We start from the raw sequence: 17762 nt of genomic DNA on the forward strand, positions 1-17762 counted from the left end.
CTGCCCAAAGCCCTCACGGAAGCGCCTGTCCCTGCTATGAACTGGAAGCTGAGATGACCTTGCACTGATGATCCTGTACTGTCTGAGAGCTAGGTGGGCTGGATGAGTAAGGGAGGAGAGACAAAAGAGGGGCTGTGCAGACAGAGAAGCAGGGCCCCAGCTGAGGTGGCTGGGAAAAATCTCTCCAAGGGTTGCCTCTGAGATGAGGCTGGAAGTGTGAGGCAAGGTGCTGGGGACTGCTGTCTCTGCCATCATCTTGCTGACCTTCTATTGGACAACTCAGGGCCTGTCCCCCTCCCCCTTGAAGGAGCCCTTGCAGCTGACCCTTTGTCCTCCTGAGGGTGTCCTGCTCTTGACTTCTCTGTATCCCATGGGACTCTCTATAAAGTGGGGCAGCAGTGCCTCTTGGGTCCTGTGTGTTTGCTGGGTGCTCAGTTCACAGTGAGTATGTGACACATGGTGACTTGGTTGGGTTTAATTTGTTGGCTGAGTATCTTATTCTGGGTCAGGTCCTCCCTAAGGTGTAAGGACAGACACTCAGAGAGGAATCTGCACACTGTGCCTGTTTGTCAATCTGTGGCTATTTCTGTATGGGTTTCTGTGCCTCTTCTTGAACACCTGGAACAAAGGAAAATGTGGCTCCTGGCCAGCCTTGGCAGGGTGATTATGTAATTCCTGGTCCAACTGTTTTCTGGCTTGCTCTGTGTTCCCATGACACCCATGGGCTCCTCAGACCTGAGGCTGTGGGATGACAGGCCCCTGCTGTTCCTAAGCTTCCTAGCCAGGGTGTCCTAGTTGTTCTCCTGATCTGCAGGCCTCCCCACTGTGCAGGAATTGTGAGGCCAGGAGGGAGAGGGATGGCAGCCTTACCTGGAAGGCGAGACTCTCTCTAGGCTCTGGGACTTGGCTGTCCTCCTGCCTTGCTCAGGAGACCTCTGTGTGTAAGGCTTTGTCTCCTGGGTCTGGTTTGGCAGGGTTTCTAGCTCCTTCCACCCCTGTGCACCTGTAGTCACCTTGACCTTTCTGTGTCCAGGTGCCCAGTTCCAGGCTGTGTGGGGCTTGGCCACATCAGCGGCAAATACGCCTCTCACAGAAGTGCATCTGGCTGCCCTCTGGCTGCTCGGAGGCAGAAAGAGGGCTCCCTCAATGGCTCATCTTTTTCCTGGAAGTCACTGAAGAATGAGGGCCCCACTTGCCCTACCCCAGGCTGTGACGGCTCTGGCCATGCCAATGGCAGTTTCCTCACCCACCGAAGGTACTTGTTCCCACATGCCTTGCCCTCTCTGTCAGCAAGCAGGAACCTGGCCTTGGGCTGGGACATAGTCCCTGGGGGTGGGGGCAGACTAGGGTTCATTGTGACCAGAAGCTCTGCAAGAAACAAGTAAGGCCCAAGTGGACAGTGGAATGGGGTAGCCATGGAACCGTGCTGGTGCCAGATTGTGTTTGTCTCACTTTCATCATATAGCTACTCTCGTAAGCCTCCCTCCATGCCCCGATGTTGTTCCTCTGGCGGTATTATGCTAGACACAGAGGTCACCCATGAACAGAGCCCTGCCTATGCCTGAGTTTTCTTATAGGCTTCCAACTTCTCCGAAAAAGTTTGTCCCATACACCTCATGCCCTGTCCTTCCTGTTGGGGCATGCTCTTTGAACTTTGGGCAGAAGCCCCTGTTTGCTTTGCAAATGACTTGGTGACTAGATCCCTCCCTGCCTAGACAGTGGACTTGGGCAATGCTCATGGCTGTCACCTGCCTCCCTAACACCTACCCTAGAGCTGAGGAGGGTCTTGCTTCATCACCCCCTTCTTCTCTGTCCCGAGCAGCCACAGTGATGGTCAAGGAACATGGGGTCAGTGTCTGATCTTGTCCAAAGCCCTGCTGCATCTGGGTCTAGAGTGAATGCCCACTCCCCCGCCCCTTCCCTTCTCTTCTTTTCCCTTCCCTTTCTCCTTTCTTCCTTTACCTACAAGATTAATTAATGCATTCTTTCAAAAAAGCATTTACTGAGAGCCCACTTAGCACAAAGGGCTGGAGATAGAGCAGAGAACAAAAGGGCAACCAGCCCTTGCTCTTTTTGAGAGTGTTTTGGGCAGGGTAGAGTAAGGTACTCAATATGGTGAGTGGTGGTCAGGGCGTTGGGAAAAAACGTAGGGAAGATGGTAAGGAGGCCTCCTGAGAAGGAGCTAGCAGTTTGCTCTGAGCTGTATGGGGAACAAGCCCTACGGAGCTGGGTAGGGCTTGATCTGCTGGGTAAGTGGAGGAAGGGCAAAGGAGAGAGGGCAGAAAGTGGTAAGGCAGGATCTATCCATGCTGCCTCTGTGACCTGGTTGGGAGCAGAGGAGAGAAGGGCCTCACTTGGGCAGCTGGAATAGCTGCAAGCTGCAGACTTCAGGGGAGAGGCCAGAGAGACCAGAAAGGAGGCTGTAGGAGCCTGGGCCAGGAGAGTGCCACATTCTGGGCTTCTAAGGTCATTTTGCCTTGCCTCAAACTTTATGTTTGTGAATCATTGCACAAAAACAATGTCATGCCAGAGAATCCACACATTTTAATGCATTTTTTCTGCTTGAATTTCTATATCCAAGGGATCATCTGTGAGTGCTGGTACAACCACATCCTGGAGGATCTCTTGGTGGGGGTGTGCCAGGGCCTTTCTGGGTGGAGGGTGTCAGAGCTGCAAGCAGGCAAGGTCAAGTGCTAGCAGGCGGGGCAACTGGGCCTCAGCCCCCAGTAAGCAGCACCTGGGAGCAGTGCTATCCTGGTTCCTCCAACCCTTTTTGGCCAGCCCCTGCTGTGACAGTCAGGGCTGGCTCTGAAGAGGCACCTTCCTTGGCCCCTTGCCGTAATTACAGCCTTTTGCTCCCTAGGCAGCGCAGGTGGGGAGCAGCAGGGGAAGTAGTTCTGCCGTAGGGAGGCCCTCAGGGTTATCTGGGTGAGATTGAACATGCCCTTGACTGGTTCTGATATGTCACTTGGACTGCTCACTGTGGGACTCTGGACTGGCCTGTGGACCCTGCCCCTGGACTGGTCAATGATGTGTGATCTCTGCTTCCAGTTTGTCTGGCTGTCCCAGGGCAACTTTTGCTGGAAAGAAGGGAAAACTCTCAGGAGATGAGGTTCTTAGCCCGAAGTTCAAGACCAGTGATGGTGAGGATGCCCTTCTGGAATGTCCCTGCTTATTAGGGATTTGGGGAGGTCAGGCTCCTTTGGGAATGAATCATGGTGGAGATAACCCTTTTCTGAGCTGATAGGCCTGCTAACCTTGATTCTGAAGCACTCATCAACTGGGTCTGGGACTCCAAGCCTTTGCTTAATGGTCATGCCTGTTCTGGTCATGCCTGAGGTTTGGTGACTGTTGGCATCAGAGCCTTCTGGTACCACCAGAAGCTGTGTCCATGAATTTATAGAGAGAATGGCTCACCCCCATCTTGTGAGAGGATGGCATTTCTGAATACACATCACCCTTTTGGCAGTAGTGGTTAATAACTCCAAAGAGACCTGTGCCTCCTGCTGGGGCCCGAGCCAAGAGACAACACCATTTCAAAGAAACAATAGTTTCAAAAGAGAGTTCTCATTATCCAAGCCTGAGAGCTGCTCTGGGGTCAGGTAGGAGGGCCTCTTCTTTTCTCTCAAAATCAGGTCTCTGTACCCCACCCGCTGACTGGATCCAAAGCCAAAGCCACAACTGAGCTTTTTTTCTGGCAGTGCTGGAGAATGATGAGGAGATCAAGCAGCTGAACCAGGAGATCCGAGATCTGAACGAGTCCAACTCAGAGATGGAGGCTGCCATGGTGCAGTTGCAGTCCCAGGTGGGTGGCACTACCAGTGCCTGGCTCTGCCTTCCCATCCAGAGACATCCTGAGGACTACATGGTGTCCATTAGCACTGTTGGGGCTGAGCCAATAGCGAGTGCAGTGCCTAGCACGCTGGCACTCCATGTGTGCATGGTAGAGTCTTACTCCTAGGGCTGGTGTTCCCCTCAGTGTTTATTAGTCAGTCTTCTGGGTTAGTCCCATTGGTGTGAGCAGTGTGTCAGGGTTGTGACCCTACTAGTACTAGTTGACGAGTTGTCCTGGCTGAGTTCCTAGTTTTGTTAGTTTTGGTAGTCCATCTGGGTGGTGTCTGGGCCTGTACCAACATAAGCACACGCCAGGGGGAGGGGTGCTCCACACACCTCTTATTACTGTTTCTTCCTCAGTAGAACAGATAAGAGCAGGTCTATGTCCATTTGCTTGTTGTTTGTGAACTCCTTTGAGGAAAGCTTTTAGCAGGAGTGCCATTGAGCGTAGCTGTTGGTCAGTGACAGGGTTACACGTTGCTTAGATGAGTTTGTCTTATTTCTCTGATTTCCCCCAAAATGAGCATTTGTAATTAGAGAAAAAAGCAGTCTCATTCTGAAAACAAGAACATGCCCGACACTTTGGCTGCTCAGTGGGGCCAGAGCTGAGCTGGTGGCATAGGAGGAGTGTTCTCTAGTGACTAGAGGGACCAGGGACTGTGGATAAAGCCCCTTCAAGAGCAGAGAGGATGGATGTGAAGATGATAAGGTTCCTTCCTGGAGGCAGCAGATGCATGACATGTTCCAGCCCACATCTTGTTTTTCCTCTGGCAAATAGCCACACTGACTGCTGACTGATCAAGAGCCTGGATGAAAATAGCCCCAATCCTGGAGCCCAGGAAGGATTTTCACCATGTTGATATAGCATCCCCCAGGTTCACTGGCAATGTCAGCAGGAGGGACAGGGCTTCCTGGCTGAGACCTTCCCTGTTCCCTAGCAATGTCTCTAGGTGGGAGATACACATGGTCTGGATCATTCCTTCCTTCCCTTTCAGAGTCTCTAGGGTCCTTATTGGTGTCAGTGTCTTTGTGACAGCACCTCTTATTTCTCTTTATTTGACAAAACCTACCTTTTAAGAGCTGGGCATGGTGGTGCACATCTATGGTCCCAGCTATTCAAGAGGCTGAGGGAGGAGGATCATGAGAGACTGTGAGTTCAAAACTAGCCTGGGAAACATAGTGAGATGCCATTTCAAAACAAAACAAAACAAAACCCACCTTTAATTATTTTTTGGCAGTACTCGGGTTTGAACACAGGGCTTCACACTTGCTAGTTAGGTGCTCTACTGTTTGAGCCTTGCCTTCAGTCCCAAGCCCATGTTTTTAAAAGATAGATTGTTGCCTTTCACTATACCATCCCTTTGGAAGGCTTTTGCCATCCTTCAGAGAAGTTCCATGTTAGCTGTGGAAGGGTCAAATAAGGGAAAGCAGATTTTCACCCCATGCAGTCCTTTAAGGCCACATGCTTGAGTGCTCACCCCAGCTGTAGCTCCCAAAGAGAGCTCGCTGTGGGTTGCCTATTGCCACACATTGCCCCCTGTGCAAGTTCACAGCCAGAGTGTGGAAAGTGAGGAGGCTTGTCTGCAGTTGACTTGGAGAAGCTGTGCCTTGGTGCTTGAGGAGGCACCTTGTTAGTTTTTTTGGGGAAGGAGACTCAGAGGCAGAGGCAGCCTGACCACCCACAAGGGGAGTGCAGCTACTCTCTACATATAGGAACAGGGATCTTGGTAAAGTAAGAACACAGCTAGTGTGTGCTGAGATTGAGCCCAGGGTACGTTGGGGTTTGTGCCCTTTCCCTAACCCTAGGATAGATGAGGCACAGACAGCCAAGCCACACGTAGCCCCACACAGTCAGCACATCTGCTACTGGTTCCCTGGGCTCAGGCTGTTTCCAGAGGGCCTTTACATCCTCCATCTAGGAAACGGCACTGATGGCGCCTTCCTTGGATGGGGGACCTTAAAGGAGGAGAGTCCCTGCCTCTTCCCTCATCTGTTGGGCTCTGTCCTCTCCCAGAGAGATGTGAGGTATGGCTAATGCGTGCTTGTCAGGGCCAAAGGCAGGTGGCACTTCTTATCTCTCTGGCACAGATCTCCTCCATGGAGAAGAACCTGAAGAACATTGAGGAGGAAAACAAGCTCATTGAGGAACAGAATGAAGCCCTGTTTCTGGAGCTGTCTGGGCTGAGCCAAGCTCTCATCCAAAGTCTTGCCAATATCCGCCTTCCTCACATGGTAGGCAGCAGCAGCCCTGTGGGTAGCACAGTGGAGCTGGTGGCTATCCTAGGGATGCTTCTATGGGCAGGGAGGTCAGGGTGCCCCTTGCCCCTCTGTTTCTGGATCCTGCTGGAAGGGTCCCATGGCCTTTGTGGGGGTCTCTGTGTTCTACCTATCTGGGTAGCTGTGGGCCACAGCTTTAACTCTCCTGAGTAGCTCATGAATCTGGAGCAGAATGTGATTCTGGTGTCAGTGAGTCTCTTGTTGGGAATGTTGCAGACAGAAACACTTGTGAATGTTTCAGCCGATGTTATTGCCAAGTGCTGCCTCGTCAGCCTGGCCTTGTCTTGGGTAGTGTGGGGACTGAATTTGAAGCGCCCCCATTGGTTTCCACTGTGTGGGGCCGACTTCGTGGACAGGGTTTGCTAACTTGGTTCTATTCTCTAGGAGCCAATATGTGAACAGAACTTTGACGCCTATGTGAGTACCCTCACTGACATGTACTCCAACCAGGACTGCTACCTGAATCCGGAGAACAAAGGCCTCCTGGAGACCATCAAGCAGGCTGTGAGGGGCATCCAGGTCTAGACCGTGTTGGGTGGAGGCACACCCCTCCCTGGCTCCAGCGCTCACTACTCTTACCCTGCTCCTTGCAGTGGGATCCCCTGACTCACAACAACTTTTAGTTGGCAGCCCAAGTCAGCAGCCCTTGTGTGGCCTCTGGCAGGATTATCCAAAGGGGTGCCTGGAAATCATTGTCTCCAATGACACCCCCACCAGGCTCAGGCTGAGACCTCCCTACACGAGTGTCTGGGGACACTGAAGTATTACAAAGTGATTTATTTTTGTTTTTTGAAAGAAATTGAAGAACATCTCAAAGTCTCCAGTGGAAGCTCATGGACAAGGTTCTCAGGGAAGTTTGGGAGTTTGCAGCCACAGTATTCCTTTGTCTGTTGAGGCTAGGAGGGCAGCCGTGGGCTCGGTGGGTGGGAGTCTCAGCTGGAAGACACATCTGGGCAGTGTGTCTGTGTTCAGTGAGGCCCATGTGGCAAGTGTGTTTTCTGTTTTCATTTAATTCAGCTTTGTGTTAAGGGTGGGCAACACTTTGCTCCGGAAGTGAAGCTAGGAACAGGCCTTCCAGATGACAGTGCAGAAAGTTGACAAGCACTGCAGCCCAGTGAGCTCAAGGGATTTTAACCCAGAGAGTTCTGAAAATCAGCCTGCTGCCTGGGCAGTGGACACCTCCAGGCTGTACAGACCTGTGGGCCCTTGGGTCATGGCTCCCTCTGGTTGCAGCACTTAGTCCCTGGGTCTGGGCTCCAAGCCCAAGACCACCTGGCTAGGACTCTAGTTTCTGTACCTCCACCCAGGTCCCTGACCCATCATTGCCACCTTACCTGGGTCATGGCTGGACTCCATCTCTTGGTCCAAGGTGACCAAGGTAGGGATAGAGATGTCAGGGGGTAAATTCCTAGTGGGAGACCACCAAGGTTTCACTTCTTTTTAGATCCATTCAAGATGAGAAAAAAGGTACATTTTAATTTAATGTGTTAAAAACACAATGTTCCTACTGTGTAAATAGAGTCCAAGTTGATTGTGACTGCAATTCGAAATTAGTATTTAAAAGTAGAGAAATTGCACTTCCTGGAAGACACTGAAAGTAGTTAGTTTAATTATCCTGTAAATTATTTAATTTTGTCAGGATGTAAGTATTTATATTCATACCCTCTTATGTTAACGTTTGCTATTTATTTAACATTTTTATTTATTAATTTTATACTATCTCAACTAGATCCCGCACTAGGGCACCATAAGAGTGGAATACATGAAATCAAAGCAAAAACAACTATTTGACTATAAGATAGGCCACAAAAAATCTTGATATAACTTCTAGTTATAATTTTGATGCAACCAAGTTATTTTTTATATATTTTGTTATTTATTCTTTTAATAATGGAATTTTTAAAAAAGTATTTTGTAACTGAGGAATTTTGATAATTTGGGGATTTTTCCCTTGGTCCAATGGAGAGAAAGATGTCTGGTTTTCTTTTTCCCTTTTGGATTCCTTTGTTTCAGGCCGATAACAGCAAGCAAAATTCTGTGTTTATTATTGTTTAAGTGTAGCGCAGATGTGTGTGCTCTGGTGTGTTTCTTGTGTCGCGTTTGTGGCAGTTCTTATGACTGAGTCATGTTGCTGTGAGGGAGTGCTGACCAAGGTCAGACCCAAGGAGTCTCCCAGATTCACAGACTGCGCTGTCCGGGCCCCTGACGCTCCAATACTGTGACCCTCTTTCCTCAGGAAATGCGTTGGACCCACAGCATTTTGTGGTGTGTTTGGAGGGTGATTTCCTAATAAAAGTCTGACTGTGAGTTGGTGCTGTGGTCTGTGGAGAGGACGCTCCTCTGTACCTTGTCCTCTGGGAGTGCTGGATGGGTGGTCAGGGCAGGTGGGGCTCTTCAGTTCTGGCCTCTCCCTGATACCACATGTAGGACCTCAGCCAACATTCCTTCTGGATCTGCCTACCCTCAGGTGTGGTTCTATAAGGTCTAGTCACTATACTCTGCCCTTTCCCATGAAACCAGACAAGTGCAAATCAGGGTTCTTCCTGAGTTTTCTCTTAGGGTCAGAGAACAAAAATCTTTCTGTTAGGATTGTTAGACTTAGGGCATGCTGTTGGTGCTGCCAAGCCAACTTTCCTAGTCATAAGTAGGTGAGAGTTCAGACATTCTGGAAGGAGGCAGAGATAGGAAATGAGGTGGGAGGGAGAGGAAGGCAGAGCTGTTTGTGATCTCCTCAGAACTCCTGGACCCATCCTGATGCAGTCTATGCTTAGACTCTCAGTATGTGAGGCAATGGATTCCTTTTTTTCCTCTCTCTCATTCAGCTCATGTTCATTGACTTTTTGGTCTTGCAGAGGCACTTCTCTCATTGTCACACTTTTGTGTCAGATGGTGCTCTAGCCTTTCCAGGGTAAGATTTGAAGTTGAGGCTTCTAGTCAAAATTCCACCTGAACTGAACAGTTATGTGCTTTTCACCTCCTTGAGAATCTAGCCCTGGAGGCAGATGTGGAATCCCTTCTTACATGCAAAGGACCCATCTTTCTTGATAAATTCTTAGAAACTCTGAGCCTTGTTTCTATAGTCTCTGCTCCAGTCCAGGACACTGGGGGTATCCATTGTGTCCAGAGTGGCTGGGGCCAGTGCCAGAACACATTAGTGGTTCATGCAGAATCTGCATAGCAGTGAGGAATGGATCCTGGGCCAGGGCCCAGTGGCCCAGAGTTGCAATGGCAGGTGCCAGGGCATGGGTCAGGGTGTGGGAAGGTGGATTCTGAGAAGTCCCTGCTGCAAGCTAAGGTGAACCATTCTGGGGGTGTGAGAGCTGACCAGAGGGATGAGGGCTGTGACAGCCCTTGCTGGGAGCAAGGAGTACAAAGGGAGCTCCCCAGGTCCCACTGTGGCTGCCTGGTGGAGGTAAGGAGCTAAGGCCAGGACTGTGGAGAAACGAGATGCTCTTGGAGTGAAGGGCCATGTCTGTTCCCATGTGAGAACAGTTAGCTGGGGCTCAGCTCCTTATTGCTACCCTACCCCACCCATGATTTCTCCTCCTTTTCTTTTCGTCTGGCCTCTCACCTATCCTGACTTTGAAATACTGTGTGTATATCAGGAGAACCAACTACTCCAGACTCCTCAAACCAGAGCCTCTTCCTAATGACACATGGCCATAGATGCAGGTCACACTTAAAAGTCTCCTAAAAATTCCAAAGGGCAGTAGTATGGAACCACTAATGTATGCGAAAACAGTTTGTGAGTGACAGTGTTGGTTCTCATCATTAGTGAGCCCTGCTGGGGTCTGATGATGCATTGATCCACTTCTGGTTTCTGTGGAGCTCCCAGGTGGGCCAAAGAACTACAAACATGATGTGGTGGGAGGAAGACCCTGGAGGTCAGTGTCACAGCTGCAGGTGGGTGTGCAGATAGAAGACATAGAGGGCTTTCAAATCAAGACAGAGTGTGGGGCCATATTCCAGCAGCGTTCTCTGCTCATAAGCAGGGGACTGATGAGCAACTGAGGAAAGAACAACACCCTGTCGTGGGTGGTCCCCAAACTGAGTCCTGGTCTGGCTGACCCAAGGGTTTCAGCCAGGAAGAATGCAGCACTCAGCAGATGCCCAGGCTCAGAGTTGGCCATGATGAAGTCCCCTCAGCAGGTAAGGATTATAGTAGAGTGATCAGGGGTCAATTGAAAAGGGCTGACTGCTTTGAGGTCTCTTAATGCCTGTAAAGGAGGCAATGTTTGGGATGTGGTTAGTGGCATGGCATGAGAGGAGATTCCTGGAGAGGAACAACATGTACAAAGAATCCTGGGGTGGAGTATCCTTGATTTTTTTTTTTTCTTTATGGCACTGGGGTTTGAACTCAGGGCCTCATGATTGCTAAGTAGGTGCTCTTACCGCTTGAGCCACTCCATCAGCACTTTTTTGCGATGGGCTTTTTTGAGATAGGGTCTTGTGAACTATTTGCCTTGGGCTGGCTTTGGACTGAGATCCTCTTGCTCTCTGCCTTCTCAGTAGCTAGGATTATAGGCCTGAGCCACCTGCACCTGGCTAGGACCCTTGATCTTTAAAGAACCTCAAGATCCTTTTAGGACCTTTAAGTTTTCCAAATTCTGTTCACTTAGCTCCAGAACTCTGGAAGGTTCTGGGATTCTAGACTTGGGGTCTCAAGTCCTTAGCATCTTTCAGATAGGACTCATCCTTTATTCATCATGATATCCTGGGTTTCTGAGGGTAAGTCTACTGGTCTTGGCAGGTCTGAGCTTATGTGCAGCTTGCAACACAGGCCAATAACATTCTCTAAGGGTTATAAGCTCTGTGCCATTTCCTTTGCTCCATTCATAAGGAGGTGGAGTATGACTTTGATAACAGAGACTCAGTGAAAGTCAGGTTAAAACAGTACAGCACAATTATCCATGATTGTGGAACCCATGGCCAACACTGAGCTGCTGATTTGGCAGAGTTGTGGTTCAGGCTCTGCCCCTCAGCCCTTCCCTTCCTGGTTGTTCCCACTGTCCCTTCCTCAATTGCTTTCCTCTCAGTGTCTGCAATGTTCAGTCCTCCATGAGTGCTAACTTACCTGAAGCCTGACCTCTCTTCCTTCTTGATTTCTGCTCACTGGCAGCTGTGTCTTGGTGCTCCTTTGGGGGTTTTCCCAGCCCACATTTTCCTCTTCTCCTCATCCCCAAGGCTGATATCTGCTGTGCATGGAAAACTCCACACTCTTCCCTAAGCCTTTTTTTTTTTTTTAAAAGCAGTTTTAGCACCATTTGGGACACCATTTGGATGCCCCACAGGCACCAAAACACATATAGCCAGTGTGACCATAGCAGCACACTGGCTATTTCAAGCCTGGTCTTCTCTGGGCTCAGTAACACACCAACCTCCATCAGCTCCCAGTCTTCACTCAGCTGAGAGTCTCACACATAAGAGCTGCCAGCTCATCATTGGAGTGAGCTTTTTCTCGCTCCTGTTTCTACTGAACCTAACTGGGCCTAACTGGAGGCAATGGGAGATGCAGAAAGGACAAACAATAGACAAACAGACATACAGAAAGTTGGGATTATGTGTGCACTTGGAGGGAGATGCACAACAGCCTCATTGCTCCTTTCCTCTAATAACTCTTCTTTTACTTCGCTTCTTTTCTCTATTATTCTCTTCTCTATTCTTTAAGGCCTTACTCCTTTACAATTCTTTAAAACCTTGCTTTTAAAGTCTTCTTTTTCTATTCTTTAAAGTCTCTTTCCTTAGCTCACTCTGTCCCATGTTTTCTTTTACCTTTTCTTTAGCATAATCTCTCTTAAAGTCTTTGTCTAAAAACTGCATTAGCGTAACTCTTAAAGTTTCTGTCCTTAGACTCGCACTGTTCTTTTTAGCTTGGCTTTTCTAAAGCCTATGTAAAGTTCTCGGTGCAGACTTGCACTGTCCCATGTTCTCTCTTTAGCTTTCTTAAAGTCTTGGCCCTCAGACTTGCAGACAAGCAATAGCGGCCATGTCATTCCACAGCAGTCCCCTTTGCAAGCTGCCAACCAATTCTATCAACCCCTTTTTAGAAATTCCCCTTTAGCAATTCTCCTTCAGCAATTCTTTTCCCTTCAGCAATCCTCCCTTCACAATTCATTTTCCCCCTTCAGCAATCTCCCTCCAGCAATTTCCCTTCAGCCAAAAACCCCCATCAAAAATCCCCCTTCCTCCTTCAGTGAGTCTTTTATATCCATTGGTAAACAGGAGGTAGAGCAACAGTTCTCAGGGAGGAGCATGACATTGTAACAGGAGAAACCTGCATTCCTACTTTTTTCTCTGAATGCAAACAATTTAGAAAAAGCAGCAGTGTTGCATTCTGCCTTCTCACTGTCTTCTGTGGACGGGGCTGTGCCAAATCTCAGCCCCAGTTGACATAAACATCTTAGGAAAAGCAGCTGCTCTGCATCTTACTCTTGCTCTCTTCAGTGGCTGGGGCTCTGCTGAACTCAGCCTGTAGAATATTGAGTACAACTGTGCTTGTGTCCTCATAGGCTTCTTATACTCCACTCCCCACACACCATGGTGCTTATCTGGTGTTTGTGTGAACTGGACAGGCCAAATGTGGAATAGCACCTACGTGGTGTGGACAAGAATGGATAGTGTTTCTGGTCCTGCCAAAGTGATTCATGGACATGTGAGTGAGGGTACCAACTGTGCTCTGTCTACCACATGGACATATAGCTCCAGGGAACTTCTCCCAGTAATTGGTGTGACCATTTGGCTGAGGTGTCTGCTTGGGCTGGTTTTGGCTTCTGAGGACTGCCCATACCTTTGGCAGCCTCATGAGCCAGTATAGGCCTTGAGGGGCACACCAGGAGCCCCATGAAGTTGGAAGAAACTTAGCCCTGTGGTGCCACCCCGGAACACCCACTATTTCTAGGATGAGAGGTTTTGCAGGGTGTGGGGACAGTCTGGGCAACCTTTCTCCCCTCATGGAAGAAATGTTTGGCAGGAAAGTGTAGCCGCCTCCCCAGAACCTGCCAGTGAATGCCCCTCACTGGGTCACTCATCTCTGCTTCAGGGGCACCTTCTACCAAATTAGACACTCTTGCCTGTTTCTTGCACACACTTTCAAAACTGTCTTCCTTATCTTTAATTCTGTCATAGCTCTTTCTGTAGAAGTTGTCAAAATTGCAGAAGACAAACCTGGTAATGTCTAGGACTAAAGATGATGAGGAGTCATTGAAGACCCACTTGTGGCGCTATAAAGACCAACCAGAAGTGCTTGGGAATTCCACCTGGCACTCCTGGGACCAGTGCTTGGACTCTGAATTGCAGGCTCCTATTCTGAAACCCCATCAGGCACTAAATCAGAAGGGTTGAGTAACAGAAGCATACCTGGCTCAGCTCTGAGGAGGATGAGTAGAAATGAGAACTGACCCTCTGACCTGAGCCCTTTAACATACACAGTCTCCTCTCACCTATGCACAATCCAATTTACAGATGGGGAAACTGAGGAAGACTCGGGAGGCTGCTCCAGGTCACAGAGAGGCTGGCTGTGCAGCCAGGATTTGCCTGCAGGCTGCTGATTTCAGGGCTGGTGTCTCAGATGCCATATTATAATGCTCCCTGAGGTCTGTCTCTTCAGGAGGAGGAGGGTGGTTCTAGATCAGCTGGATCCCCATGGAGCAGTTGGACCCAGTGGGTATCCCAGGGGCCAGAGGAGAAGGAGCTACCATGGTTTTTAGGTGCTAGAGGTGAGTCCAGGCTGATGGCTTTGTCTCCTGAGTCACTCTGGTATCTCCAGCCAGTCCCCCTGCTCTGGTGACTGGTTAGAGTGTCTTTGAAGTAGGGGCTGACTCTCTAGCTCATCTGGTAAGAAGAGCTACAGAGAAAGCAGGGATGGGAAATGAGCATGAGGATGGTCAGTGGATGTTCCCTGAGGTGATTTTCACTGAACCTGAAGGAGATGAGGGCCAGTCCTATGGGTATCTAGGGTAGTGGTAGGGATTCTGATGTGAGGAAGGAAGGATGCAGAACCAATGGGGCTGGCCAGGGGCCAGTGAAGAATAGAGGAGAGATGAGTAAAGTTCTATCACAGCCAGACTTTATATGAGATGTGAAATACTGAGGCGTGAGCAGTGGGGTGACTTTGCCAAATTGTTTTCTGGCTTATTGTTGTCTTAAAGTCCCTGAGATCAAGGTCCCACCACACTAACCCTGAATCCCAGGGTTCAGACTGGAATCTGCCCTTGTAGTCAAATACCACATGGTGCTGAGTGAATGGAGGGAGTGAGGGAGGTTGGGGGAAGGGTCCAGGGCCAGCCTTGAGTCACTGGGATGTCTGGGTGGGTGTTGGACAGGGCAGGGGCACACATATGACATCTCTTTTACCCAGATCCTACCACTGGGATGCCTAGAGGGAGCAAAGTTGGACCTGGCCCCTTGAGACTGGCAGGAGCCTTTCCCAGTGTTTATGTCATCCTTGCCCACCACATAAAGCCATTGTCCCAGGGTCACTCACCATCTCTCACTCCAAGGACAGCTTCAAACCTGCCCCCTCTTCTCTATACTTCCCATCTGCACTAGTTGCCATATAGCTGAGGTCCACCCTTGTTGGTTGCCAGCTACCTGATGTCTGACCATAGTTTCCACCTGGGTTTGGAGCCAGCACCCAAGGTACTCCTGTATGTATCCACAGGTCTGGCTACTATCCAGGGACAGGATTCATCTGCTGGTACCATCTCCTTCTAGCCAGGTCAGGTCTACTACCCGCTAATGGTAGCAGTCTCTTGCATAGACCCTACTTCTGCAAGGCCACCTTCCCCTTGAGTTTCCCTCTCACAATTCACAAGAGAGTGAGGAGTAGGCACTGGCAGAGGAGCTGGTGGAGGGGGAGGAAATCATGAGCTCCTGTCAGTTGCAGTAGTGTTACTGAGACCCTGGGTTCCATCTTCTAAGAAGTGTCTCTCCTCAGGGAAGCTCCACCTCTGGGGTCCTATGGATAGCCCTGGTCTGACACCACATCTTTGTGAGGACTCTGTGTTGGCAGGGTTTCCAAAGAGACAGACATATATAGCTCTTACACAGGCTCAGCCAGGGTGATATAAAAGTGACCCTGAAGACCTCTTCCCAGTGCTCATGTATTGCTAACATTTTATTAAAGTAGTTTAAGATGAGAACATATTTTGAAGAAACCCTAACCTTAATTCTGCATATGTGAATACATTTGAGTTTGCCAATATTTCTATTTTCCATACTGTAACTGTGTCAAGGCCAGCTCAGGTCTACTGTCTGAAGATGTTTGGCACCTGTCTGAAGACTGTTAAATCTACTCTCTGGCTACCATAGGCATAAAATGAAGAACTACTTTCTTCCCTTTGAGATGACCTAGTTTAGCTCCTTCTCTCAACATAGCAGCTATGCAGTGGTGACATCTTGTGGCAAATTCTGTATTTTGTCACTCCCATGGCCCCAGCTGACGAGCACTGACTCTCCCTGGCTCAGATGTAAGGTCCTTCCTTAAGATTCTGCTGCCCACCTCTACTGCAGCACTGACAAAGTTGAAGAGTTTGATATCTGTGGGCAAGTATCTTAGAGGCCCAGAACACTGAGATCTGAGACAGAAAGCACCCAGAGAACATGTCAGAAGAATGGGGCAGGGAAATAGGATGAGTTGCATGGAGTAGCTGCCAAAGGGACATTTTCCTCTATAAAGGGAGTGAGGATTTTGGCCAGTGCTTCCTACTAGCAGGAAGTGCAGTAGTGGGGCAGCCCCTGGCACATCACCTATTGGACTTGTTCTTCTCATGGCTCTCAGTAAGCCTCGGCACAGCCTCCCTGACCACCACCAAGTCCTGAGCAGGCAAGGCCATGGCAGGTACTGTCTGGTGTTTGGACAGGGAGCTCCTCCTCAAAAAGAGGGTACTGTCTCTAAAACTTTTGGAGGATAAAAATATTTTACAATTATTGTAATTGCAAAAGCAACCCTCGCTCATCATAAAAAACCAACCACAGCACAGAGGTTAAAAAAAAGGTAAGAACTGGTGTCCCTTGCCAAGGCTGAAATGCACTAAGAAAATAGCCACATATTTACCCATGCAGTTCTAGAGCTCTCATTCTTTTGTGTAGATCTATATTTCCATTTGGTATCATTTGCTTTCTGCCTCAGAAACTCCCTTTAACATTTCACACTGCTGCTGACTTTTTAGCTTTTAGATTTCTGGGAAAAACTTCCACCTTTTAAAAAAGTAACAAACTTTACTTTGGAGAGCAGTTTTAGGTTTACAGAAAATTTGAGCAGACAGTACAGAGTTCCATGGACTACCCTCCTCCTGTACATGGCTTTCCCCATTATTTACTTATGGCATTAGTGTACATTGCTACAATTGATGTGCCAATATTGATATATTACTATTAACTAAAGTCCATCTTTAGGGACTTTAGTTTACCTTAGGGTTCCCTCTTGGAGCACCGAACATTTCTTTCTTTCTTTCTTTCTTTCTTTCTTTCTTTCTTTCTTTCTTTCTTTCTTTCTTTCTTTCTTTCTTTCTTTCTTTCTTTCTTTCTTTCTTTCTTTCTTTCTCTCTCTCTCTCTCTCTCTCTCTCTCTCTCCTCCCTTCCTTCCTTCCTTCTCTTCCTTCCTTCCTTCCTTCCTTCCTTCCTTCCTTCCTTCCTTCCTTCCTTCCTTCTTTCTTTCTTTCTTTCTTTCTTTCTTTCTTTCTTTCTTTCTTTCTTTCTTTCTTTCTTTCTTTCTTTCTTTCTTTCTTTCTTTCTTTCCTTTCTTTCCTTCCTTCCTTCCTTTCTTCCTTCCTTCCTTCCTTCCTTTCTTTCTGTCTTTCTTTCTTTTTCTTTCTTTCTTTGTTCTCTCTCTTTCTCTCCCTCCCTCCCTTCCTTGGTGCTGGGAATGGAACAAAGGGCCTTGTTCATGCTATGTAGGTGCTCTACCACTGAGCTATATACCTAGCCCTGTAGGGTTTGCCAAATGTATAATGATGTATTCACTCTTCAGTATTAAACATCATTTCGCTGTCCTAAAAATCCTCCTTGCTCCACCTGTTCATCCTCTCCCTCTCCCACAGTCCTTCGCAATCACTGACCTTTTCACTATTTCTACAATTTTGTACTTTTTCGTAGCATCGTTGGAATCATATAACATGTAGCCTTTTCACGCTGGTTTCTTTCATTTAGGAATAAGCACTTTAGGTTCCTTTGTGTCTTTTGTGGCTGATTAGCTCATTCTTTTTAAAATCACTAATTAATACCCTATTGATTTAACACCACAGTTATCCATTTTATTGAAGATCTTTGTTGCTTCTGGTTTTTGGCAGTTATGAATGAAGAGGTTATAAATATCTGTGTGCAGGGTTTTTTTTTGTATATAATAATGGTCATTTTGGGACTGGAGGCATGCCTCAAGTGGTAGAGCACCTGCCTAACAGGCACAAGGCCCTGACTTCAAACCCCAGTACCACCAAGAAAAAAAAATGTCATAGTGGTCATTTGGGTAATACCTAGGAGCACAAATGCTGGATCTTATGATAAGATCCAATAAGAAATAGCCAAACTAAGTGACTATAACATTTTGCTTTCTATCCATCAGTGAATGAGGGTTTCTGTTGCTCCACGTCCTCACCAGCATTGGTTATTTCCAACATCTTAAATTTTGACCATTCTAATAGGTGTACCTTGGT

General features: G+C 48.3%; 1 protein-coding gene across 5 annotated transcripts in view; it reads left to right on the plus strand.

Annotated features, from left to right (window-relative positions):
- Myt1 (myelin transcription factor 1) overlaps window positions 1-10719 on the plus strand; it is a 65616-nt gene extending 54897 nt beyond the window's left edge. For 2 of the 5 annotated variants that reach the window (XM_074075208.1, XM_074075209.1), the window contains exons 19-23: window positions 1034-1255; window positions 3052-3143; window positions 3702-3805; window positions 5923-6066; window positions 6496-10718. In XM_074075208.1, coding sequence (XP_073931309.1) covers window positions 1034-1255; window positions 3052-3143; window positions 3702-3805; window positions 5923-6066; window positions 6496-6636 — 703 coding nt within the window. In that variant the 3' untranslated portion in view covers window positions 6637-10718. Of the gene's footprint in view, window positions 1-1033; window positions 1256-3051; window positions 3144-3635; window positions 3806-5922; window positions 6067-6495 lie in introns of those variants that run through there. The other 3 variants (XM_074075210.1, XM_074075211.1, XM_074075212.1) reach the window with 3 other exon arrangements.
- Window positions 10720-17762: the final 7043 nt, after the last annotated feature.

This window comes from Castor canadensis, chromosome 5, assembly GCF_047511655.1.
Source record: "Castor canadensis chromosome 5, mCasCan1.hap1v2, whole genome shotgun sequence".
NCBI classification, from domain to species: Eukaryota; Metazoa; Chordata; class Mammalia; order Rodentia; family Castoridae; genus Castor; species Castor canadensis.